At 40.4% G+C, this 27,626-nt stretch overlaps 2 protein-coding genes across 3 annotated transcripts in view; both read left to right on the forward strand.

The window, feature by feature from the left end:
• The first annotated feature begins 2,558 nt into the window (after positions 1–2,558).
• Positions 2,559–13,258, forward strand: LOC117953668 (ETS domain-containing transcription factor ERF-like). Its single transcript, XM_034886923.1, has 6 exons — positions 2,559–2,616; positions 6,059–6,290; positions 6,379–6,517; positions 9,770–9,860; positions 9,936–9,938; positions 12,790–13,258. Exons 1-6 carry the CDS (start codon positions 2,559–2,561, stop codon positions 13,101–13,103), a joined length of 837 nt encoding a protein of 278 aa, XP_034742814.1. The 3' UTR covers positions 13,104–13,258.
• Positions 13,259–14,371: 1,113 nt separating this feature from the next.
• Positions 14,372–27,626, forward strand: part of lig1 (ligase I, DNA, ATP-dependent) — a 58,370-nt gene continuing 45,115 nt past the window's right edge. The window contains exons 1-7 of one of the 2 annotated variants that reach the window (XM_034886786.1): positions 14,372–14,640; positions 15,283–15,354; positions 18,394–18,577; positions 21,668–21,833; positions 23,355–23,495; positions 24,108–24,500; positions 24,683–24,791. In XM_034886786.1, coding sequence (XP_034742677.1) covers positions 14,624–14,640; positions 15,283–15,354; positions 18,394–18,577; positions 21,668–21,833; positions 23,355–23,495; positions 24,108–24,500; positions 24,683–24,791 — 1,082 coding nt within the window. In that variant the 5' untranslated portion in view covers positions 14,372–14,623. The remainder of the gene's footprint in view (positions 14,641–15,282; positions 15,355–18,393; positions 18,578–21,667; positions 21,834–23,354; positions 23,496–24,107; positions 24,501–24,682; positions 24,792–27,626) is intronic. The other variant, XM_034886787.1, reaches the window with a different exon arrangement.

The raw sequence follows: 27,626 nt of genomic DNA on the forward strand, positions 1-27,626 counted from the left end.
TGTCATTTTGGGAAATACCATTTTTTGTTTTCTTGCCAAGAGTTAGATGAGTAAGATGTGCGGTAAATATTATTAAGGTGGTGTAGCTTCATGTGCTTATGTACTGTACAGATATGTGAGTGGTAGCGGTCTAACTCTAAGAAGGTTAATAAGCATATTTCCCAAACTGTTTATTACAGCTATTGTTATTTACTAATACTGTTGTTGTCGTTGCCGTACGATAACTATGCCTAAAGGGAATGGTCTGATCCCTAAGGTATTTTTAACAACAGTTTTATTTTTAAAGAAAAGCTTGTACAACATCAACCCTGTTCTGCACAGTTCATCTATAAACACAATTTCTTTCAGGACAAACTGCTATTAGAATATTTGTGCTGCCGTGATCACTTAAATGTAAAAAATGTATTGGACCATAAAGGCAAACAGAAATTCAATCTCACAGATATATATTGATATCATACAGACAGCAATGCAACTCAAGCATTTCTGCTGTCTAAATGAGTTCTACTATGTCTTGGGAGTCAACCAGTGAAAGAATAAGCACAATAATTCAGACGCTGGACAAAATATTCAGTTATTAGTGCATTCATGGATTCATTGATTGAAGGGAAATTAAACTATTTTGATCATAAATTTCCAATTGGGCATTTTTCAAGGAAACATGTCAAAACATTCGCTGATATTAATGCCTCAAATGTGACGGTTAGTAAAACATAGTTTTGTATTACTCTGGGAGATTTAAATGGGGATGTTTCTCTATTTACATATATCAAATCATCAATAAAGGGAGAAATTATTAGTTGCAGCTATAGATGATGGGGATGATGAAAAGAGTTGTTGATCACATTTCTGTAGCTCAACTAACTGATTGGACAAACAGATTGATTCATCAAAACTTTTAAGAAAACAATTATTGGGTGGATTTGTTTGGCTTTTCTTTCAATAGTTGAGATTTTCTTTTTTTGTGCAGTATTTTTCTCAAAAGGCATCGCAAATAGTCACCATAAGAACTGTTATTTTGTTATATGGGGGAGAAAGGGAGGGATGTAGCAGACAGGAGTGGGGTGGGGGGATGTGTGTGGTTGGGGGGTGAGATGGGATACAGGGTTTAAAATTCGGTCCATCCATCCTTCAGTCCTCCCAGACTCGGAGTGGGTCGTCAGACACACTGATCATTGTCAGTCATCTTCCGAAGCTTTTTCCAAACCCTGATCCAAACCAAGGTAACAGGACCAATTGAACAATATCACTTATATAGGAGGCTTAACTTAGCTCGCTTTTTGTAAACGAGAGGATTGTAAGGGAAAATTATCGAGTGATTATTTGAATTAGATTTGGAATTTGTGTCCTTTAAAACAAAGTATCCCCTCTCTGTCTTCTGTGCTTGACTGCCATGCAGATTCTTACTCGTTTTTAATTTCAGAGTCATTCTGGCTATCATTAGATTGATTGGAGGGATGTAGATATTGCATGTTCCAGCATTTAGCTGGCGCTGGTATCCAGTAGAACATGCTTCAATTTGTAGTTTACCAACAAAACGTCCAGTCAAAAGGGAGGAATACAAATCAGTCTGAGCCAAAGTTTCCATAGAATTGCCAAAGAAACATTCAATTTAACTCTTATTTGTTTGCGAGCCTGTTTCAGCGTCATTGCACATTGTTGTGTCATGTTTTAATTAGTTTTTTGTGTAGGCCTTTTGAAAGCCGAATCTGAATTTGTCTTAATGGCGCCCTAAAAAAGTCAAATGTCTTTGGCTCAGCTGATAATGTCCCTGTGACCCTGCGATGATCATGTGTGAATGGATTCCTGCATGGGAAAAGAAATAAAATATGCACTAAGAGGAAACATCGTTTTGTTGTTGCTCCAAGATAAGAGGATATTACGGCTGGTGGAAGAGGGCTTAAAGGAGAGGAGACATCATTCAATGTGGGAAAGGGTTATGTGAAGTACTTCTCGTGGAGATTAGTTTTCAGCCTACCAGGGAAGATGGTGGCTGCCTCGGCTGCTCCAAATTGACAGGGAAGGTCATTGAGTCTGTGGGTGCACAGTGTGTGTGTTTATGGGATGAAATTATAGGAGAAATATAAACAGAAAACACTTAAAAGTATCTGCTGGGAAGTGGTGCTTTGACAAATTTACCGTTACTGCAAATGAGTCTGATTAGTAAATTAGTTGATGTGATTTCAAGCACATTATGAGGTGAGATTTGTAAACTTTATATCTATTACCAATGATGTTGAAATCAATGTAATGTACAGTCTGGAGATAAGGAGACTTTGTTCTTTAGGCATAGATCTGTCATTACAATGAACATGTGTGAAGATGATTTAATTTTTTATAAGAGATATTAAAAGCAGAAGTTGCTGCAATCCCTCACATCTGCGCTTTGTTATGATGGCTAATTTAACACTGAATGACAGCTAATTAATACTTCTTTTATGTGTTTCTCTTTTTTTCTCTTTTCTCGCCTCTCTCACTTTACTCTGATGACAATCACAGTGATGAAAATCTTTTTTTTAATTGAGTTTTTGGGTTTGTATTGTGTGCTGTGTTCTCAGATGCAGTGCAGCTGTAGTTCTTCAGCAGGACACCTTTCCTCGCCTTACTGGAGTAGAAGTAAGTGTTTGTGTGTGCGCCTGCATGTCTGTATGTGTGTGCCTTTTTGAGGGGCTTAACACCAAATTTTGCGGTTGCATCAAGTCTGGTGAAAAGTTACGTATTTTAAGGGTTTTGGGAACAGGCGCACCCTACAAAATTAAGAAAATTGACCCCCTGCAGTACGTTTAATGTAGACTCACAAAACTTGGTAAACATGTGCAATTCAATTCAATTCAATTTTATTTATAGTATCAATTCATAACAAGAGTTATCTCAAGACACTTTACAGATAGACCACACTCCAGAATTTACAAGGACCCAACAGTTCTAGTAGTCTCCTCCAGAGCAAGCAACAGTGCGACAGTGGTGAGGAAAAACTTCCTTTTAGGCAGAAACCTCGGTCAGACCCAGGCTCTTGGTAGGCGGTGTCTGACGGGCCGGTTGCAACATGACAAGATGTACAATAAAGCTCATTGGCGCCATACCCTAAACCCAACAGGAAGTCCGCCATTTTTAATTGAAAGTTCAAAATTGGTGTGATTTTGGCCATTTCCAAGTGTCATGCTTTAACGAACTCATCCTAGAGATTTCATCCGATCAACTTCAGATTTGGTCTGTGCCATCCTAGGATGTTAAAGATGAAAAGTTATTAAAAGAACTCTGATTCGGCCGCGCCCCATTTTACAGATATCGAAATGTATGACGTAAAGTCTTGTGTGAGGTATCATGTAACTCAGCAGGGAGTTCCATTTTCATTGGTGACGATTTCAGTGTCTGAGTGCCGCGCAACTGCACGGTAGCATTGAGCGGCGTCCGCCAGTAACCCCAACGTGCAGTAGCGTAAACTGGCAGCTTTTAATGTTGCAAACCACTGTTTTTTGTAAGAAGTTACAAGTGTTAACTCGTATTGTTGTGAACCTTTGGTGTAAACTCACCTTAAAACAAATTCCCCCCAAGGCACCTCAACACCCCCCTTTCCACAATATGTGTTCCAGCACCCCTGGGGGGCTGTACCACCCCCGTTGAGAAACACTGATGTGAACCCTGATCTGCAGCTGTATTTTTTTTTATTGTGTGTGTGTATGTGTGTGTGTGTTTGTGTGTTGTACCTTCATTCACAGCTATTTACATGTGTGTGGGTTTGTGTGGGATGTCATTCGTGTGGGATAGCTTTCATATTTATGTAAGAGTTATTATATATTCATTCTGTGCAGTGTGTATTTGCCTGTAGCACAGAGGCATGATAAAAATAGATATAATCATAAAAAGCAAAGCAACAGTCATCATGTCATCACTGACAAACGATGGCGCCCCCCTCTTGACCACTCAGAAACCAATGTTGTAAGGTGACCTGTTTCAGTTTTAGCGCCCCACTTTTCTCTACTTTGATTTATGACATAAGTTACTGTGGCAGGTATGGTTTCCACTACGGAGGGGTAGAGTGGACATTACTGCTGCAGTAATGTACGTTGCATTTCCCTGCGTTACATGTGTATGGTTGTGCTCATATTCAGAGCCGGATTAAATGGAAAGATAACCCTAGGCATACTACATTTTTCAGCCTCCCTCTAAATGGATACTTTGTTATTTTATAATGTCCCCGTTAGGAAATGCAGCCTAAAAGCCTAGTTCTCGGAATTTCTGACACACGTCCATGGCAATTTGTTCATTTTTCAACTTCATCTACAACTTGCAACAATAACAGAAAACCAAGACAGCAAGTAGGCTATATTAAAGGAGAATTCTGGTTGATTTCAACATGTAGTTCTGTTTTTTTTATGTGTAGTGCTGTCAGTAGCAAGACAAACAAAAACAATCGGTGCTGTCTCGCTGAGTTATCCTCCTGCTAGAGTTAGCCCCCAAAAGGCTTAAACTGGTTTAAACAGGGCAAGTTTTAAACTTGTTTTAAGCCTCTAATCATGCTCAAAATGTCATTACCGCTACAAATGAACTCAGCAAATCTGACTGACGTAGATGTGAAAGAAAGGCAGAAAAGTTATGTTAACTTTGTTCTGTTTACTTCCTGTTTTCCGGTCCACACTCCATTCACAACTTTTATGCCTTTCTCGCACATCTACTGCAGTCAAATTCACTGTGTTCCCTTGGAAAGAATAAGTGCACATGGCTACGCACTGGTAATGACATTTTGAAAATGTGTACAGGCTAAAAACATGTTAAAAACTTGCCCCGTTTCAGCCTTTTTTAAGCCTGTTGGGTGCTAACTCTGTTGCATGACTAAAATCACTTTTGAATGTACACATTCCACCAAAACAAGTCCCTTCCCGGTGTTCTGGTTGGGGCTGACTGGCTGTGAGTTTTTTTGTTTTTTTCTAGTGTTCTAGTTCCTTTTTGTGTTTTCCACGTTTAGTTTCTCTGTTGGCCCTGCCTTTTTCTGTGTCTCCTGTGACACAGAAAAATGGACAAACAGAGACTTAATGTGGAATAAGAATGAAGGAATCTCTGCACATTAGCATTTGAGGCCGGATTTGGAATGATGAGACGTGGCCCACAAAGTTATACTTGGAGTTTTTTACTTTCTAAATAAATAACTCAACTGTTGCCTTTTTGAAAGTGCCAAAACACGGACGTTCTATGATGGCAGGGCTTAACTTTGGGTTCAGCATTGGATAGATTAAAATCTCCAACTATTTACATGTCTGCATGTATTAACCACCCCATCCCCCCCGGCTCCAGGGTTTCTCAAGTTTGAGTTTGACCATTCAGTGGCATAACATACTGTACGCCCCAAAGTACTCTAACAGAAAGGTTCAGTATTTTGAGAAATATTATTCTTCACTTTGTTTTCAGGTAGAGTAGTCAAGTAGCTGCAGTAAACGAGAGGATTGATACCACTCTCATTTCTGTGTGGTAAATATGAGGCTACAGCCAGCAGCGGGTTAGCTTAGCTTAGCATAAAGACTGGAAATGCGGAAACATCTAGCCTGGCTCTGCCTAGCAGCATCTCTAAAGCTCACTAATTAACATGTTTTATCACGTTGGAGTGGTATCAACCCAAGCTTCATCCAAATCTGATATGTGGTTTTCCAAGACAAAGAACACAAAGTACATTCAGCAGCTCTTCAACTTGAAGCGATACGTAGAATGTGAGTGGCTTCCCGGCAAAGATGTGGACTTGAGACTTGGTGATTTACACTCGGGTCTACTCAAGTCACCTTTTTGATGACAAAAATTAAATGACTTGAGAATCGTCTCGGACTTAGCCCGAAATTTGACTTGAGGCATGTATTGCATGTATTCATAAGTTTAAATGTTAGCTGAACTGAACTGTTGAATGCAATACATGCTCAATTTGGACAGCCAGACTACAACCTCAAAATGAACTCAAGACTTGGTTGAGACTTGGACCAAGTGATTTGAGACTTACTTGGTACTTGAGCAAAGAAGACTTGGTCGCAACACTGCTTCCCGTCATTTACAAGACTCCCTGGTGTCTCCACAGCAATGCTCTTCCCTGACTGGGCCTACAAACCAGCCTGGTCGCCGGGCTCCAGGCAGGTCCAGCTGTGGCACTTCCTGCTGGAGCTGCTGGGGCGGGGCGAGGGTGGGGCCATTGGCTGGGGAGGGGAGTTGGGCGAGTTTATCATCCGGGACCCCGAGAGGCTGGCCAGGCTGTGGGGGGAGAGGAAGGGCAAACCACACATGAACTACGACAAGCTCAGCCGGGCGCTCAGGTGATGGACATCAGTCAATATATTCATAGTGACACGTATACAACACACACACACTCAGAGTCTCACAAAGAAAACATTTGACTTCCAGATACTACTACAACAAACGCATCCTGTACAAGACCAAAGGGAAAAGATTCACCTACAAGTTCAACTTCAGCAAACTCATCCTGGTCAACTATCCAGGATACCCACCACCTCCACCACCACCACCACCCCTGAGCCATCAGGTCATCACCACATCTACTCATCTCACATCAAAACTTAAAGGACTTCACTGAAAACTGATTATGTTAGGTTTCATATGAAATGATTAAAAAAGCAACTCTTTTTCAGCACATAAGCTGCAATTTGATCAGTTTCCCAATACATGGCTTGAGGCCTTTAAGAAGAGTTTTATTCAAAAAACACTATATATTTACGTAATATAAAACTGTCTGACTTGAATAGAAATCATTACTGAATTTTTTTAATTTAAATGTCCAATATGTAATACTGACAGCTAGTGCAAAATAGTTACTGCAGTACAAATTCAAATACTGGAGAGAGTCATCTCCCCTGCCCCCTCCTCCCCAGACTGTAAGTTCACAGAGGTTGCCAGGTCGCTAGACTAGGGTGACCAGACGGTTTCCGGTGACAGTCCCTGGTTTTGGTGACCTGTCCCCGTGTGGATCTGTCCCCGGATATTTCCCAAGTCGCACACCATACACCCGCAGGCTCGAGGCAGCCAGCGCTGCTCAGACACGTTTCAGAAAGCCGTATTTTATTATGCTAAAATCCCTGATTATTTACGTGGAGTCTGGTGGGTTTAGCGAACGCAATTTTGCGGACTTTTATGTTTTAAAAAGGATCTTAATCTTTAACAGGAAGGTCAACCTCCTTTGAAATCCTTTCCATAATGTTGTCAGACACTTAGAATATTAATCTGAGTCTGTCAGTGGCAAAACGAGCACTTTTATGAACAAATGCAAACTTCCATTGTAGCTTGTTTCCCTGCTGCAGACTGCAGCGATCTCGTTTATTACTGGGACAATGGAAAATATGTCCTCAATAGATTTTATTGTATCCGATACTCAATGAGCTGTTGCAGAAACAAGCCTTAAGCAATAAAGCAAAAGCTGTCAGATAAATGTAGTTCAGTAAACATTACAACATTATGAAATATTGGGACTTTCTATCTTGAAATATTGGGACTTTTTATCTTGAAATATTAGGAATTTTATCTTGAAATGTTAAAGTATGAAGTAGCAGCAGGGGTGAGTCTAGGGTCAGACCTTTGGGGGGGGGCTCAGTCCTAGGTTTCAGGTCTGGGTCTAGGTTCATCGTTTTAAGTTTTACAAGACCAAAAACCTGACCTGTTTTGGAGGTACATACGCTTCTGAGCTAAAAAATGTCCCTGGATTTTGTCTGAGAAATCTGGTCACCTTATGCTAGACGCTTGTCTCACATAGCCAGACATTGCTTCAGAGCACAGCGGAGAAGCTAACGTTAGATGCCGGCTATATTGACAGTCATAAATGCCAGTGCTCACGTGGAGCTCTGTAGCCAACTAATAGACACACTTTTTAGAATTTTGTAATCAGCCTTGGCCCGCTGGCCTGACCCTCTGGTAACCTTAGCAGTTTGCAGGGTTAGCATGGCTGCGTTAGCCAGGACCAGTCTTGATCACTTTGTTGACTGTGTCTCAAATGTTTTTGCAAACAACGAACTTGGGTACTCTAGCTATATAATTCAATGTGAGTAGACAAATGTTGAAATTACATAAATTGCCCGTCCCTTGTAGCAGTGATAAATTAGCCTGATGCCAATACTTACTTGTTCAGGAGGAAATTAGCCAACTTGGTGTCCTTTTGGGCTCTATGCTGTCTCCATATTTTAAATACATCTTCAATATTTACAAGGGGTTTGTCATGTCTCTGGTCACGCAACTGTTAGAAACATGCTGGGTTGTTTTTTAGATAGGTAAAATCTATCTTTGTTGATCCCGAATGTTACAGCTGTAGCGCGCTGGGTTTACGTTTATACAGGTACACCTGGCAACCCGGCCTGGCTGTCCAACTGGGCAGTTGATAACAACACACAGGCCAACACACAAACAGAAATTCTGCCACAGAACGGAATTCTCAAAAGGAGAAAAATACTGGCATTATCATTGTTGTCAGAAAAGATAGTATTTCAACTTGCATGTTGCCTTTATACCTGATGACACTTTTGGATTTATTACAGTAAATATATTACATATTGGACTTTTAATATAAAATTGAGTGTCTGATCCTCCAATGTAGAGGGTAGTCAGTGTGTGTGTCAGTAATATCATGTTCATAAGGTTCCCTTCTATCCTTTAGAAACCGCCATCATTCATAATTAAAGTAGAAAGACACTGTATAAGTGCAGTCTACTTAAATATACCATTAGTTTTTGTAAATTAAAAGTTTGGAATAAAACTCTTTATATCATGTATTATAATTACTTTTTTATTGTATTTCAATTTTAAATTAAACCACCAGTGCACAAAATATCATGAACATCTCTGAAGCGCTTGTTTCCAATTAAATTTTCAATTCAAGGGGATTTTATTGGCATGAAAGTTTCAATAACAATGTTGCCAAAGCATCAGACAAAACACAATAAACCGTTATACATTACAGTGACACAATATTTGAATGGGTTTATATCCTTTCAAAAATCTATGTGTATGTCAAATGTAAAAACAAAAGTTATTAAGCAATATGAAACAAAAAGTATATTCTGATAAAAATGCAAAGACAGTAACATTTAATATTAGATACAGATGTTTACCGATATTTAAAACTGGGATCTTTTGTGTGTGTGTGTGTGTGCGTGTGTGTGTGTGTGTGTGTGTGTGTGTGTGTGTGTGTGTGTGTGCGTGCATGTGCGTGTGCGTGTGTGTTGTCCCTTTACTGGGACAATCTTCTCATCTACACCAACTTTGATCTACAGTATCTTTAATATGTCACAGACAGATCCCTGGTTTTCCAGATTTTTTTTGTGCATACACCAAACAGTCCAGGCACATAGGAATTCTTGTGAAGGCTCTTTGAGTCAAGAAAAAAAGACTAAAGGGCACAAAAAAGCACATCAACTAAAATAGAAAAAAGATTATACATGGTAAATAAATTAAAACAAAATAAGTCAAAAAACGTAGATAATAAACAAAAGAGTGCAAAAAATATAATAATTTAAACATTGCAATAATAAACATTGCAAATGTTGCAGAGTAGTTGTAAGGATTATTGCACATTTCATCACAGTGAATTGTTCAGTGTTTAATTATGTTTTTGCCCTCAGTCTGACTGTGGCAGGGAAGAAACTGTTTTTAATGTGCAGTGATACTGGCTGCTCTGCTGTGTGTTTTAAATGTTTTGTGCCCACAGCACACAGTCTGACTGTGTTGTATTGAAAGATCCATGTCTGCATTTCAACCATCCTTCCATCTCATCCTCCATGCGTCCATCCTCCAGCTGGTGCCGAGCGGCCCTCTTCCCTTTCCTCTCCACTCCGCCGAGAGCGCTCTGCCACTGTGTGGAGGGGTGGGCTCGCTGATGGACAGAGGTAAGAACACACCCATCAGTGATTCCCCTGCATAGCAGCAGGGTTCAGGCATGTCTCATAGTCTCTCACAGTGAGCCGGTCAAGATTTTCAAAGGCATTCATTCCATTTTATTACACCTCTGTTGAAATGGAAAAGATAAAATGCAAATACAAAATGGAACAAAACATACGTCCATAAATGCTTTCATCTGTCCATGCATGTTACTACATACATAGAAACCTGTAAACACCCATTAATGGAAACAAATATTTTCCTAAAGTGCGTTGTAATTTCCTGAAACAACTGAGCTTTGTAGTTTTTGGTAAAGGCTACTTAAACAGGAATACATTGTACATTAGTTAGGGACTATTTTCAGCCGCAGATTGATAAACATTTGGTTTTCTTCACAGCAGGAGGATATATTTAAGATCTAGGTAACAGAGGGATGTGTGGCTCATTGAAGCGTTTTTATTTGTTTTTGGACAACAGTGAATGCCACAGAAGAAGAAGATCGAAAAACAAAACTTTTTAGGAGCAATCCATTGTTGGATCCTATAGGCCCCTTGATTTGGTATTCAGTAAAGTGACTGCAGTATGATCTGGATGTCAGATTGCTTTTCATCTAGTTTTGCGTTTAAAATACATCACTTTTCCATTCTCCTCATACTCCTCAGCTTGACATCACTTGACTCCTAACTTATATTCTTGCACACTGCTGAAGTTTCTTTTAGTTCAAGTCACAAGGAAATTGCCTTTTTACTGTGTTTCACTTTTTTCTATTTCATTGTGAAACGAGATGTGTTTTGTGGGAAAAAATGCAAGGATGCAGTTTAATCCTGACCTTGAAGACACAGTTTGGTGGTTTTCAAAAAGGAATAAATTCAGTGTTTTTTTTTAGAGTCAAGAAATGTTCTACCACTTCCTTGAAAATTGTAATACTGCAGGTTCATTTTTTAGTATTTATTGGGTTATTGGTTGAAACTGGGGTGGTATCTACCCATCCTTCTTCACCATCATTCTCATCCCCAGCCAGTACACCTCCTGCACAACTGCAGCCATATCTGGGCTAACATTCATGGAAGACTTAGACGCCAATTCAGCAAAAAAAGGTTTAAATGCAGCTGTGGTGGAAGAAGTATTCAGATCCCTTACTTAAGTAAAAGTACTAATACCACACAGTAAAACGACTCTGTAACGAGTAAAAGTCCTGCTTTGAAAATGATACTTAAGTAAAAGTATGTAAGTATCATCAGTACAGTAAAAGTACTAATACCGCACTGTAAAACAACTCTGTAATGAGGAAAAGTCCTGCTTTGAAAATTATACTTAAGTAAAAGTATGTAAGTATCATCAGGAAAATGTACAGAAACAGCTTACATTTTAGAAACTGGAAACGATCCAGACAGTTCAATCAACTATCATTCAAGCTGGACTTGTGTTCTGTGTGCAAAAATCTTAAAGATGTCAGATGTCCTGCACTTATGAAACCATTGTATATCCTGCACTTACTGCTATGGCACTTCTGGTTAGACCTAAACTGCCTTTTGTTGCCTTGTACCTGTACCTGTGTAATGACAATAAAGTTGAATCTAATCTAATCTGATCTAATGAATGCTGTGGAGTAAAAAGTAAATCATCTCTCTCCTACTTGAGAAAAGACTTAAGTACCTCAACATTTTGACTTAAAGTTGCCCGGCCACTCAAAACCGCTTTTACTTGCATTTTTTGAAATATGTTAGGTCCATGTGTGTTTGTGTTTTGTGGTGAATTTGAAAATGGACTGCTACCTCCTCCGTCACCTCTAGCCAATTACAACAGCTGGTCAGTCTGATGCCATGTTGCCTGAGCTTATTACTATTCATGAGCTTGTCCAGTTGCGCTGATACCCAGGCTGTCATTGGCTATCTGTTAGCTAATCAGAGACAAGCAGCTTAGCTCGTTAAATATTAATGACAACTGGCACAAATCTAGTCTTATTGCAGGCATTCTATACCACGCTGAATGGCTTGAAACAAGGTAACCAATACACGCCACTGTTTGTTAAAATAGGGCATGTTTAAGTCCGGTGCAACAACGGCAGTGCCACTGCTGTTAGCTTAGCGTAGTGAATGGAAACCTATGTTGCCGGTTAGCATGTTGTGGTTAAAAGTGAGCTAAAAAACAACAACAGCAGATTAAGACTAGACAATTTGCTAGGCAGATATTGATTTGGGACTATATTTGGTGGATGGCCCTGTGATATCACGCAGCAACTCTGTGTGAATACTGGTCTAAGATGGGTAGATTTATCCCATTCAGTAACTGTGCGTCATGTTTACAGTAATCACTTACTCTGTGGACAGCTGTGTATTGGGTTGCTGCCAGTGTTGCACCAGACTAAAACAATGCAAGAGCTGAGACAAAAAATGTGTTGGCCCACCTATCTATAGCTAGGGGAGACCTTGAAATGCCCTCTTTCAACAAATGGTGGATCATGCCTTTAAGTACTGTATACCACGCTTACTTAGTTACATTCCACCACTATAATGCAGTCAGTGTGTCAAAGACATAATGCAAGACGACTTGGAATGGTTTTGACCAATACATAAAATACCATCCAGATTCACATTAAAAAAAATACTCAATTAATACAGTACATATTACATGCTACATATACAATGCAAGCCTGCCAACCAGATCCCAACCACACAACAGAGAAATTATTTACCAGGAGAAACAAATCTCACAAGTGTCTTCACAATGAACAAATGCCTTTTACTGTGAATGACTTGATTTAAGGCCCATTCAATGCTTCACGTTCCTTCTGGAAAAGGGTTTATATATGTATGAATATTAAGCAAATTAATATATATCTGAGCTCTGTTGTCTTTTCCACACATGAAACTCATGAAGACAATTTTGTTTGCACTTTGCGATTAATGTGACTCTCTTTCTGTTTTTTAACGGCAGTCCAGTCTGTGCCTCATCCCTTCCTGCTCCCTTGCTGCCTCCCCAAGTCCATTCCGTCCCCGAGGGGGGCTCTCCACGGCCATTTTCCCTACATTTCCGCCCCTGTATGTCCGGGGGCTGACATGAGGGAGGCAGGCCTCCCACCCTTCCCCTCGGCCCTCCATGTTAGTGCCGATGGCTGGGCGAACAAGAGCCCTGCAGGGTGGGATTTGACCCACATCAGTCAAAGCCTGTTTAGTGGAGTGAAGCAGACTGAAATTCAAGGAGAGGAGAGAAGAGCGGGGAACGACGCACAGATGGGGGAAAGAGAGTGACGAAGAGGAACAATGTACAACAGATGGACTACTTTGCCTCCTCAAATCTCTCAAATGCTGCTTTTTTTTAAAGTCATTGTACAGTAGTTTATTATTCACTTTAATTATTAAGTTGGACCATGGTGTGTGTAAATATGTCTGTGTTTGTGTGTGTGTGTGTGTGTGTGTGTGTGTGTGTGTGTGTCTGTGTGTGTGCGTGCGTACATGTGTTTGATAGAAATACTGAGGAAGCAACTTTTCTTCTGTCAGCACTTCATAGCACAGTAGGGGAATTGAACTTGTTAACGATTAACAACATGGTACTTGCATTGAGTAAATAAAGCATTGCACCCAACTTACATTATTTATCTGTTTGTCTTGCATTCTCCCTCCTTCTTCATTACCAGAGCTGCATAAATGATGCATATAAACAGACACTAAAATGTTCATGTAAGGAGCCCATGGTTCCCCTCAGTGTATTGCAAGCCTGTTGGCCCACCAGGCCAAAGCCACTTGGATTTTATTTTTTTCGTTAGAGTTTTGCTTTTTTAATTGTTCAATTCCGCGATTCCATCAATGATTCTGTATTGCAGAAGCTAGTGGGCACTCCATTAATGCTGCCATCAGTCTGTGACTGGTCCCAGCTGGGCCCTCGTCAAAAAAAGACACTTGTCACAGGGCAAAAACACTTTTCTGGGGTAAACCATAGACTGTGTATGGGGGAAACCCTGGAGCCTTCACGTCTTCTTCGCAGCCTCAGCATCAGGACCAGGAGCTGATGTCTGCAGTTGGCACCCCGATACAGCAGGGGGCAGTAGCATGTTGGGCATCCAACACACTTTTCACAACACAGCTTTTCCCGGGAACGTGTCAGAGCAGAGATGTGTGTAAATATGTCAGATGTGTCACTCTGTTAAAACATCCCAATTCCATTTCAGTTTACTGGTGAAAAAGGATAACTTTTTTTTTTTTTAATAAACATTGTCATGTTCTTATAATGTTATATGTTTCTGTAATTTAGGTTTTAACAGGTTTGATTTTTTTTAAATTGTATGTGATTGTTAAATTGCATCTAACTAGACGCAAAGGATAATTTATGCTGTTTTTTTTGTTCACCACATTCTGTATTCAATATTTTATCTTTAAATATCGCAACACCCAAATGTAATGAACTTCCTTATCATTTACATAAGTAAATTAAACTCTTTCATTGTATGTATCACTCATTCACTGCTCGCCAGGACTTATATGTTTCCTTTGTTCTTTTTACACGGTGCGAAGTCTAGCAAGACTAGACCAAAACCCCAAATGACCAAGTTTTCAGAACAGATCACGGCTCAGATTTTAGCTGACGAGTGACCCTGCTTCTCTTTTTGACGATCTTTGGCTGGGATGTCACTTTGGCGCCGAATATTGGTCATTCTGCAGCGCGGGAGTTGGTTGGAGTATTTGTATGCGGATGTTGGACCCTGTGCTGTAATTTAGCCATTAGCTTGTCTTTATCTAGTATTTATCATTGGAAGGACGAAATTGAAGACAACATGCAGCGGAGCATCGCGTAAGTACAACGTTGATAACTAGGAATGATTTCTATTTAGCCTGTTATTGGTAATTTGACGGCTTATAAAGGATCTTTGGCTTTGTGACTGCTTGAATTTGTACTAGTGTAACGTTAACTAAATAAATCTAGCTAACGCTAGTTAAGTCTATTGTGAGTTGTGTTTAGAGTTCTAAAAATGCCTTAGTCTGCAACGTCTGCTGGGGTAAGGGATTCACGTTTTGCTTCAACAGTGGAGACATTTCTCAATCTGCATACTTGGTATTTTCAAACGCTAGAGTCCTAACCGCTAACTGTTGACATAAAACTTAGTTGACGTTATCTTGTGTGCTAGCTAACGTTAACGCTGAACCTGAAGTTGTTTTGACCCAACGGAAGGAAAGGTTTAAACAACGGTACAGTAACGTTAGCTAAATAAGGCTCGCTAACTTTTGTCTGCTAAATTAGCAGATGACGTAGAAAACGTAAATCTGACCGTTGAGCTAACTCACCAGCCAACTAACCTAAAGTTACACACATCAACTTTCATCGGTATAATAAACTGTTTTAATGACTGTATTATTTTTTTATTATACACTGATGATTAGCATGCTAACGCCCGTTAGGCTATTAACGTAAACTGTTCTCTTCCTCCTCCATCAGATCCTTCTTTCAGCCCAAGAGCAAGGACAATAAGGATGTTCAGAAGAAATCCACGGATAAACCAGTGAAAAAGTAAAAGCTTTTTTTCTCCAATCACACAAAATAGGAGGTTGTTACAAGGGGTTAAATTGGGATTATGGGATTGTTATGTATGGATTTGGGCTCTGTGGGTTCAGGGTTGCCATAGTTGCACGTGGGCACGCATAGATTGACTACAAAATCTGATTGACATTTGCAGATAGGGATTTAGAACCATTAGTGTTTCGTAATAACTGAGATGCCCCAACTCAGTCATTTCTTGGATCTGTGTCATGGAAGTGGTATAAGTGATTGGACCACAGATTACGAGCAATTCTTTCGCCCAATAGTCACCAAAGTAATCATTGGACCCCCCCCCCCCCTCCCTTTTTTTTTACTTGCCACATATCTCCCAAACATCTTTTTTTTTCTCCAGAAGGGCACATAGGAGAAAATGAACTTGGTTCCAGACCTGTTTCTGTCTCTGCAGCTAACTCTTTTCAGATCTGGACACACGTCTTAACAAACATAAACCAAGGTTTTACAAACACAGATGAAAAAAGAAAATATGATTAAATGATGCAAATACAACTTTTCATCTATCTGCACAATGTTCACTACACCCACAAGCGAGGCAACGGCCACATATAACCAGGGAGTGTAGGCTATGTACCATTACATACCAGTAACGCGGGTTAAGTTATAGAGTCTTGACAAACTGTAAATAAAGTATAACTAGGTGAGACAACGGTCTGCTCTAAACACTTAAAGGGCTCATATTATGCTTTTTTGCGTTTCCCTTTAACTTTATTGTGTTATACAGTGGCTTGAGAAAGTTTACACACCCGTGCTAAATTTGATTAAAAAAGAAGAATAAAAAAACAACTTTTGGACGTTGATCTTAATGCCTAAATTAAGAGAATTTAGGAATATCCAATGTTATAAGGACACCACTTTTCGTTGGCCTCTGAATCAAAATCGAATCGTGAGGTTCCCAAAGATTCCCACCACAGGGGTGCAAGTTTATTGACACTTTGCTTGAAAAAAACTGAATTTAGAGCTTGGTTAAAACAATTTTTTTATTGTTTATATAGGTCCTAAATTTCATTCATAAAAGTCTTCAAAAGGGCTTTACAGTCTTAAAGTGGACTTGGTGAAACCCTGCTATTTTTCTTTCTGCCATTCACCCACCACTCAATCTCAGAGGTCAATGATTTGATTCTAAACCGATTATTGATGCAGCATTAACTTTTCAGAATCTAGCATCATCATTTACCCCCCCACACTTATGATCGAGTGGCCCATGGTGTCGGTGGGGTTATTGTATCGGCAGGCATATCTTATGGACAAGGGTCACAAGTGCATTTGATTGATGGCATTTCGAATACACAGCGATATCGTGACTAGTTCATGAGGCCCACTACCAGTTGCAGCATGATAATGCACTGCCCCATGTTGCGAATTGTACACAATTCCTGAAAGCTGAAAACATGCCAGTTTTGGCATGGCCAGCATACTCACAAGACATGTCACCCATTGAGCATGTTTGGGATGCTCTGGATCGGCGTGTACGACAGCGTGGTTCAGGTCCTGTGAATGGCCAGCAGCTTGACACAGCCACTGAAGAGGAGTAGCCCAACATTCCACAGGCCACAATCAACAACCTGATCAACTCTATGCAAAGGAGATGTGTTGCACTGCGTGAGGCAAATGGTGACACCAGATACTGACTGGACCTCCCCCCCCCCCCCTCACCCAATACAGTAAAACTTCACATTTCAAAGGCACATGGATTTTCTTGCAAAAGAGAAATGCTCACTAACCAGATTTAGACAGATGTATGAACAATATTGGAGGGAAATAAGCCTTTTGTGTACACTGAACAAGTCTTAGATCTTTGAGTTCAGCTTGTGATAAATGGGGGCCAAAACAAAAGTGTTGCATTTATGATTTTGGGCAATGTATGATGTTAGATATTTTCTTAAACTTTGGATATTATCGTGGGATGACACAAGTGTTGCCTTGTCCTGGTTTTAAAGGCTACATTACAGTAAAGTGATGTCATTTTTCAAAGATGCATGACTGTTTTAGCTGTTCTGTTATATGTAAATGTGCCGTATTTATATAGCGCTTTTCTAGTCTTAACGATTACTCAAAGCGCTTTTCCATCATACAGGAACCATTCACCATTCACACACATTCACACACTGTGGTCGAGGCTGCCGTACAAGGTGCCACCTGCTCATCAGATACACACTCACACACATTCACGCAACTCGGGTTTCGGTGTCTTGCCCAAGGACACTTCGACATGGGACTGCAGGGCCAGGGATTGAACCCCCAACCTTCCGATTGGCAAAAAACCGCTCTACCACTGATGATTATTTAATTAAACTCAGTGTAAATATTTTCTGACAGCATCAACTGTCAACCCTACAATATCGCCACAGTATCGATATTGATGTATTTAAAAAAAAAAAGAAAAGAAAAAATTGGGATATTTGGATTTTCTCCATATCGACCAGCTCTACTTCAAAGATACCTGTGTTGTACCTAAACAGGATTGCCAGTATGGGTGGGAAAACTAATCTCTGAAATGAAGCTGATGCTTACTGATGTGTCAAACATGCTTTTATGTTGAAACTTCAACTGACAGCTTAAATATGGGCAATTATCTCTGACCTCAGTTGCTTAGTACAACTTTTTGTAGTAGTTATAATCAAAAGAGACTTTTTTCACATCTCATCACTGCTTTGATGATAGTGTTCATTATCTGCAGAATGTATCATCTTTAATGCATGTCTTTAAAACCTTTTTAATACTCTAGCATTTGACCTCTCTTTCATGACTCATGCCTTGAATTTATATGTTTGACACTCTCAGTTGTATTCTACTGCTCTTGCTATTGCCTTGTTCCTTTATTATAACAAATATTATAGAAACTTGTGGTGATACATACAATCTGCAAACTGCCAAAATACAGCCCGATATTCGTCCAGGGCCAATAATCAGTCTATTCCTAAACTGTAACATTTGCATGAGGCCTATGGCTTTACTTATTTCTTTATTTCTTGTGTCTGTGCTCATTTCCAGACCTGTGAAAAGCCCTCTCAAGGTGCAGAACGGTGTTCATAAGGCTGATTCACCCGTCACCAAGAAGGTTGCCAAACGCAGCCGTCAGATCCTGGATAGCGACGATGACGACGCTCCGGTCATTAAAGAGCAAGTCACCACCAAGGGACACGGAGACAAAGAAACTATTTGTGAAACAGAAAAGGTAAAAGCCAAGATACACATCCTAAATTTTGGACATCAGAGTTACTTCTCTTTAATCACTTTTTTTTTCTTCAAGCAATGATTTTTTTGTGTGCAGATAAAGATTTATCAAATTCTGACATTTCCATCCAGCTTTTTTTTGTAATTTTTATTATGATACTGCATGCACATGAATGGAAACCTCTCAGTGTGTAACCCATCCCATGTTCTAAATCCTCATTGTACCCACAGCTGAATCTAATATGACTGTTAGAGCTCTTGTAGGTGTATCAGGGGCCCGTTGTTTATTCACTAGTGGCAAAAACACTGTTGCACAAAGAGACAGTAATTGTACGGTGAATCACCATGTTGACTACATTTGTCAATGAACCACATAATGAAGACCTGATTATGGGCTTTGGCTGACTCTCCACCACCTGTTGTTTGATCAACACCTCCTAACCGGCCTGCTTATTTTGTGCGTAATATGTCAGCAATTATTCATTATTTGCTGTTTTGAGAATATTGGCCATGATGGATGGATTGTGTTAGTCAGCATGACCCACCCAACATCACTTTTTACATGGTTTTAATGAGGCCTGCACGATTCGGGGAAAAATATGAATAACATTTTTGTTTGTTTTGCTTAGAATTGATATCACGATTCTCTGCCACAATTTTTTTTTGACCATGACAAAATCGCAGTAAGTATTTTATTATTTGTCTACTTTAATCTAGCTGGTTAGGGCTAGAAATGCTAAACTATGGGTTGGGTTTTGGTATAGTTTACTATGGGTGAAGTTTTGGGTCAGGGTTAGGGTCAGGCTCGTTAAGCTGTTTAACGCAATGAAACTCACATCGTCTCACTCAAAGAACTCTACTCATCAGACACAGCTGATGAAGACAAGGACATGTGGTGGACTTCGCCGATCGAGGCTTAATTTAATCCCAAACCTTACAACTTCCAAAAAAAGATCAAAGCATCACAGGCTCTAGGCCGTAACCACTAACGCCATAGAGCGATATTCTGACTCTTTCCGGTTGTTTTATTTTGTTTAATTAACAGCATTGCAGCGCCTGGGAGCACTTTAAAACCTATTTTATACAGTCTGTTTTTTTTTAAATCAAATTTATTTCAAATTTAAATCGTGAACAGCTGATTGTATCTTGAATCAAGGGTGCGATTTTATAACGATTATTCGTGCATGCCTAGTTTCCATAATTGAATATATTTCAATTATTCATATTTTTTTGTTCTTTTTTGGTCAGTAAAAACATTCAAAATGCCCATCACAAGTGGAGGACTTCATGAGGACATTTTCGATGGTCTATATCCACCACTTTCCACTTCCTGGGTTCAAGCAGTCTGTGTGTAAATGGTTAACGGGAGCAGACGGGAGCGGGAATCAACAAATAGCAAAGACGACAACAAAATCGAAATGCACCTAAATGCAAAAAAAAGTAAATGCACCATTTTGTAGTTTTCCTTTTAATACGCCTACAATGTAACGCAATTTAAAAAAAACTACACGACCCAGCCGTCCCAGAAGCCATCAGGGCTTTTTGTCACGGCTTACCGCCGTAATTCAAAGAGCAGTGATGGAGGGAGCTAACAGCCGCGGAGAACTCGATGTGGCAAAAAAATTATTTACAGCGCAAAGTCAGAAGTAATGACATGTCTATTAAGTTCACAGAACTTGTCGGATAGTCTGAAATATTAAGTTTATGAGAGTAGAATGTGACAATGATAGCACGATGTACGCTGCTTGTAAGACATGCTTACCAGTCAAGTACGCAAGGGATTCAAAGATGAGCGGTCTGAAGAGGCACACTTGCAAGGCAAATTCGGGAAAGAATCAGCCAAGCATCGCTTCGTTCATCAAGCGAAAATTGCCGTCAAATGGGAGCGGTACAGGAGCGTGAGTCAGTTTAAACAGGAGCGGGATGGGAGTGGGACTCAATTTACCAGGAGTGGGATGGGATTAGTTTTTAAACTTTGGTCTGGGAGTGGGACGGGACAAGATTTCTTTCTATGGGAGTGGGACAGGACAGGAGTGAAAATCCACTCCCGTGTCATCCTCTACTGCAGAACCGCTGAAAACACAACAACCTTGCCGTCCTCTCCACCCGACTTTATTGGCTTAGAGTTACGGCAACAATCGCTAAACACACTGCAAACGCACGATCCTCTCTTCCCGATTTACAGCCTTCTTCTCTCGCACTAAAATAACTCACCGCTGTTGGCTACAGCTGCTAAGCAGGTTACAAGTTGTAATTAGCTGTGGCCCTCTGGCCTGGTTCTCCGGTAACCTTAGCCGTTAGCAGGGCTAGAATGGTGGTGTTAGCCAGGACCAGTCATAATCACTTATTGGCTGTGTCTCAGTTGTTTTTGCGAGTACGTAAACCACTAAGGTACTATAGCTAAATAATTCAATGTGAGTACACAGATGTTGAAATGACATAAAATGCTTATTAGCTGTGATAAATTAGCCTGAAGCTAATGCTTACCTGTTCAGGAGGAAAGTCCTTTTAGACTCTAAGCTGTCTCCATCTTTCCAATACATCTCCCCTCTGGTCACCCAACATGTTGTTTTCTTTTAGGTTGGATAGAATCTATCTCTGTTGATCCTGTTTGTTAGTTTTCGGCTTCCATGGCTGTACTAACGTTACAGCTGTAGCGCGCTGGGCTTGCACTGTCAAACTGGGCAGTTAATAACAACACATCCAAAAAGAAATTCCGTCACTGAACGGAAATTTCAATAAGTGAAAATACTGGCTGTATTATTGTTGTCAGAAAAGATAGTCTTTCAACAGTAAATATATTGCATATTGGAGCTTTAGGGAATATCCTGGTTTGCCTCTGCAGAAAATGACACACTAAGGGTTGGTGATACAAACCATCCACAGTGGCGGCCATCTTGTTTTGGACAGATGTCATTGTCAGTTCCTGGGATGAAAATAGTCAAAATGTTAGTGTAAAAAAAATAATAAAGAAATCACTTTAAATCAAAACCACTATCTGCGGGAATTCTAGCCGTTTGAGCCTTTGTTTCTGCTGCCTCTTGTAACTATAAATCTCAACACCATTACCAACAGTGCTTGTGTTTTTCAGAAGGATGCTGTCTTTATGGCAGTTCCCACCCCCCTGTCTCCATCACCTGCCCTGGCCACCCCTGTAACTCCTGCTACTCCAGCCAGCCCGGCCTCGTCTGCTTCACCTGGGACACCCGCCACCCCAAACTCCATCTCCCCCTCTGGCATTGTTAAACGCAAGACTGGTTAGTATCTGATCACATTTGATCTACTTGTTTTTTCTCTAGGCGTACTCTAAATCTGTGGTGCGGTGTCTCCAAAATTGCATTTTTCGAACTTTGACACCAGTTGAGGATTAATAGTTCTTCTTCCTCGAGCAATTTTACTTGATTACTTATTAGCAGGAGCCTAATGGCTCCAAAATACTCATTATTTCACAATGAGGGAAAACAAGACATTCATCAGAAACTGAATGCATGAGAGGTTTGTTCTCCAGAAAGCAGCTTAGTGTACTTCCCCCCCCTCTTGTTTCATTAATCGCTAGATTCTCTGGAAGGGCCTCAGCCCTTTCGACTGACAACCAGTAGTCTAGATTGGGTTGTGTTATTTTTCATTTATCTCATCTGCTGAACCACGCATGCACACTCTGCAGGCCTATATCAATATTATTCTGTGTTTGCTTGCATTGTGATATTACTATTTTTTATTATTATTATTATTATATTATTATTATTATCACTGCATTGTCTTGTGATGTATCATTTCTGCTGACTGGGCTTTAATGGAACAAGCAAAGCATATCCTGTTTTTATTGTAGCTGATTGTCAATCTTTATTTGTTTCCTTTCTGGCATGCAGGCTTTTGGTAACTTTCTTGAAAATAGAAGAACATGTGAAGTGATTATTATCGTTACAACATTTCTCATGTGCAAGAGAAGAGCGTCTCTTCGTTTTTTTCTTTGCCATACATGTTCATAATCGGTGAATTTAAATAAGATATATGTGTAACCGGCTGCAATGAACAGCCAAGTTCTTTTAAGTGGTGCTTTGTACTCGTACTTTTTCATGTCAGAAATGTAGGATTCTGAATAGAGAATTTTAGTATCAGATTTCTAGTATCACAGCTTTGTTTTCATTTGGGAGGCACCTCCTCTCTCACTTTGTTTCCTTCATCCTACTTTTGCAGCAGGGAAGTGGCTCGTTATCTTGTCATCTTCCCATTGTCTTTGTGTTTGTTTGATGACTGCGTGGTGTTTTGCCGCAGTAAAAACCCCGCCACCATCACCACTGGAGGAAAAAACATCACATTAAAATAGCACTAATTTGACCTGCAATTGCATTCTTAATGTCCTGGGTTAAAGCTTTCATTATAATACATCTAGAAGAAAACCATCAGCGATGCTACCTGTGCTAGAACCCTACCAGGGACCAAAAAGAGAAGCATGCAGAACCAAAACTAAAATTACCCTCAAGCAGCACTGCTGCATAAAATTACAGAGGGAAATTACATTGAAACCCTAAGCTGCTGTGCTGCATAATATCGTTCAGGATGGAATTAGTGTTTTCATTATGGAAGTACCTATCTCTGATTCTTTTTTTGTTGTCCTACATCCACAGTACGAGAGTAGACTCATCCTGTTTTCATCTCCAAATGCTCTTTCTGTTTGATCATGACATGTTTTCAGTTGGGATGCGTCTAACTGCTTTTTTTCCCCTTTTTTTTCTCTTTCCTTCTCTTTAATTGAACGCCCGTCTTTCTGTGTGCAGCGAGGAAGATGTTCCCCAAGAGGAAACTGGATGAGAGCAGGAGCGGCAGCGAGAGTCAGAAAGAGGAAGCAGAGGCCAAGGAGGAGCAGGATCAGCAAAAAAAACGCGCACGCATGGAGAACAGCGCCAGCAGCACAGGTACACCTTCACCTCTGCTGTGAGTCTTGGCCAGAATGGAAAATTAAATGGAGACAATTCTAGGATCATCAAAGTTGGGAAGTTGCACAAATGCAAACAATAAATTATTCAACATGACTATTAGACTTAGAAATATTAAAGGTTGTGGAAATAAAGAACTGCACATTTGTATTTTAGAATAGACGTAATGTAGCTTGTGTACAACATTTGCTGTGTAATAAATACCCTGACATACACTCTAACACACGGCTGGATGGGTGTATATATACTTTATATAGAGGTAGATATTAAAAAGACAAATACATCTGATTGATATGTAACACTGTTTCCACAGTCACTCCAGTCTAATCTAGGAACCAGCATTTTAAAACCTTCTTGTATGAAGATGTATTACGTCACGTCGCGTTGGTGTGTTCTGAGGCACTTGGTGTGTCAGGGGCTTAACTCGACTTTTGAGTGAAAAGGAAACCTCAAAATAAAACCTGCAACATTTTATTTAAGAAGTCTGTTTTGAAAAACGTCTACAAACACTGGGTTTCAAAAAAAGTAAAGCTAGGTCACCCTCAGTAAACCTGCTGACAATTAGCTCTTCAATGACTCCACTCCCTTTCTTTCTCACAGATGAGCCCATGGAGGAGGACGCAAAGGAAGAGAGAGTTGAAAAGGCAGTAGCCGTGGCTAACAACCCAGATGAGGAGGAGGTGAAGAAGAATAGTGAGGAACAAGAGAAGGCCAAAGAGGAGGAGCGGTTGAAGCCAACAAGCTTTGATGAGAAGGAAAAAATAGCTGAGGGGGCTGAAAATGAAGAGAAAGCAAAGGAGAAGACCGAGGATGACAAAGGGCCTGCCGTTGCCAAGAAGAAGAAGAAGAAGGAGGCGGCGGCAGTTGAAAAGGACACACAAGAGGGAGAAGGGAGCCCAAAAAGTCAAACGGCAAGACAGCAGAAAGAAGGAAAAGAGCAGAAAGATAAGGAGCCACCTAAGAAAGCACCCATCAGCAGTTTCTTTGGTGAGGAGGAATTTGCATAGCTCTGTTCTTGCACAAAAAAGAAAAGTGTCTATAAATATTTTTATCAGTTAGAAAAGACAAGCAAAACAATTCTCTGCCCAAACCCGTGCTCCACCCTCACCTTATTATTATTATTATTATTATTATTTTTTTGTTTATAAATCTTTACTTTTATTCAATAGCTCCAAGAAAAGCTGCAGTGAAGACGGAGAAAGCAGAGGAGAGTGAAGGGGAAAAAAAGACAAGTGCAGAGAGGAAACCCTCAGCAGAGGACAGTAAAGACACAAAAAGGTAAATCAGAGCACAAGACAGCTCAGAACAGGCTGGGTCAGGCCCAACCTCATCTGAGGGTTCAGTCCCCCCCTTTTCCTAGCTTGTTGGTTGCTTGTTTAATAGCTTGTCGGACAGTTGGTTAGCTAGCTAACTTGTGAGGTTGGCTTCACCAGACGCCTTCTGATACAATATCATCACGATGCTGATGCGAAAACACAATATTATTGCGATTTTAAACAAATTGCAATATTCTGCAATTTCTAACCTTTTTTCCCAACTTTTAATTTTTCCCAATTTCAGCTGATGTCCCCAAAAGGAAACTTTGTCAACATATGTTTTATCCAAAAGATACATTTATATTCTTTGTTCATATCACTTCAATTTTGTTGCTGCAAAATGGGATTGTCAAGCAGACAAACTGACTACCGACTGACCAAACTGACCATAAAAGATTGATACTTGGAGCCTGTGCATTGATATAGCATTACCACTGAAAATATTGCGTTTTATGCTGTATCTGTTTTTTTTGTATGTTTTTTTTCCACCCCTACTAACTTGCTAATTCCACTCAACATGCTTTCACTGGTTACAGAAAATGAGCTGGCTGGCTAGTTAGCTTGCTTGCTAGCTAGGACGCTCAGTTCTCAATTCAGCATTACCTGTAATAGAGAGAAGAATAACTTCATTTGATGTTTGAAGTGAAAAAAAAAAATCCTTGCCAGCCTACTTACTGGAGGTTCACATCTACACATATCATTTACAACTGTACAATTTTATTGGGTTGGGTTTATTTTATTATTTGTTGCCCTGCTAAATTTATGCCCAAGCCCTTAGCTGCCTGTTTGTATTCTCATCTGTCTTAACTCACCCACATGTTGCAATGTTCAGTCAAAACTGACCTCTGAGCTCTTTGGTAAAGCACATGCATGTCACACTGTGGTGGCTCATACTGTACCGGTCACACTGTGAGGGGGAGTCATTCCCCGGAGTCCTTATGTTCTTTTTTCCCCAGCATGTTCCCTTGGATCAGAGAGGCTCCAAAATCATGGTAGCAGCTATTGCCATGGTCCTGCTAAACGTTCTGCAATGCCATGTTCATCTTGCTTTACTCTGCGGTGCCCAGCTACGTCCTGCTCTGCCTTGTAATGCCCACAGTGCCCTGCTATGCCATGAACTACTACAAAGAACTGCTACAAACTACTATTTTTCTATTTTTGTTATTTCCACTCTTTATTCTAACCCCAACCGGCCCGTCAGACACCGCCTACCAAGAGCCTGGGTCTGTCCGAGGTTTCTGTCTAAAAGGAAGTTTTTCCTCGCCACTGTTACTTGGTCTGGAAAGAAATACTATAACTGTTGGGTCCTTGTAAATTCTGGAGTGTGGTCTAGACCTCGAGTGTCTCGAGATAACTCTTGTTAGGAATTGATACTATAAATAAAATTTAATTGACTGCTCGTACTGTGGCGGCTCATACTGTACCGGTCACACTGTGGCGGCTTAAGATGTCATGTACAAAAAGGTTGACAAAGCGAGAAAAGCAGCCTCTTACTCTGAGGAAAACAAGAACAAAGAAAGAAAAAAAAAGACTGTGGAGCTTCCGATGGCTGTGTGAACCATTGTTTAATTTAAATTAGAGCACAGTCTGAGTCAAGACTGCAGTTTTAGCCACAACATTTGAAATGATACTCTAGTAATATTAAAAGAAGCACCTAATCCATTCAGTTGTCCAACAGTCAGCCTTTAAAAAGGCAGCATCTCTGCTTCAAGCTTACAGTTAATCCACAACTGTAGTGAAGACTATTCTTCCTTGGCTATGTGTAGTAGAAAAATTAGAGTAAATAAAAGACAGTAATGTAAGACAGTAAGAGTTATAAAAAAAAAAAAAGTCGTTCCCTAAAGGATCCTCCATTAAGTACTTTCGGGCATTTTCACACCTATAGTTTGTTTGCTTTGGTCTAAATCAGTAAAACTTGGAGCGATTTGCTGTTGTTTGGTTCGGTTTCATAACTGGAAAAATCAAAGCATACCACATTGCGTCATTACAAATCAGGCAAGAACATCAAGCCCACTTTTTGGTCGGATATGTCTGGGGGCGGGAGCAAGAAAGTAAATACATGAAGAAGGTCCTGTGTTCTGGTCTATTGGTAAAATCTTTAGGTTACTTAAAGTAACCCCGGTTCTTTGATAACAGAGTAAGGTATTTCACTGTGGGGGAATCGCCTCGGCGTGACCAACTATGGAAACTCCAATGACACCACGTCTGTCTGTGACATACAGGTCGAACTGTGCTGAGGCCACGCCCCCTCATATAATCACAGTCGACCAGCTCCTTACAAATCATTTCAGATAGGTTTCTTTCCATGTCTCTGCAAGGAGGGACATGTTGGTGAAACACCTCACTCTGTTATCAAAGAACAGGGGTTACGTTAACTAACCTAAAGTTATTTTTCTAACTTCGTTCTGTGGGAGAAATAGACCACTCCCGGATTGCCTAAATCTCCCAAAGCCAAATAACATTGAACCGAGAATCCCACCAACCCGGGCGCCGTCACCTCCAGCACAGCCTGTGCAAGGGACGGTCCGGAAACATTGAGCACGTAGAACCTCACAAAAGTGTGAGGCGTAGCCCAACTCGCTGCCGCACAAATTTCTGCCACTGAAACACCCCTAAAAAGGGCCCATGAAGTGGCCATGCCTCTCGTTTAATGAGCCCTCAGACCCCAAGTGGCCTGCAAACCTTTACACTCATGAGCCAATGATATGGCCTCCACAATCCAGTGGGATAGCCTCTGGCGGGACAAAGGCTTACCCTTGTGGGGTGTAGCCCAGGACACAAACAGCTGATCAGCTTT

Source organism: Etheostoma cragini, chromosome 12 (assembly GCF_013103735.1).
Source record: "Etheostoma cragini isolate CJK2018 chromosome 12, CSU_Ecrag_1.0, whole genome shotgun sequence".
Taxonomy (NCBI): domain Eukaryota; kingdom Metazoa; phylum Chordata; class Actinopteri; order Perciformes; family Percidae; genus Etheostoma; species Etheostoma cragini.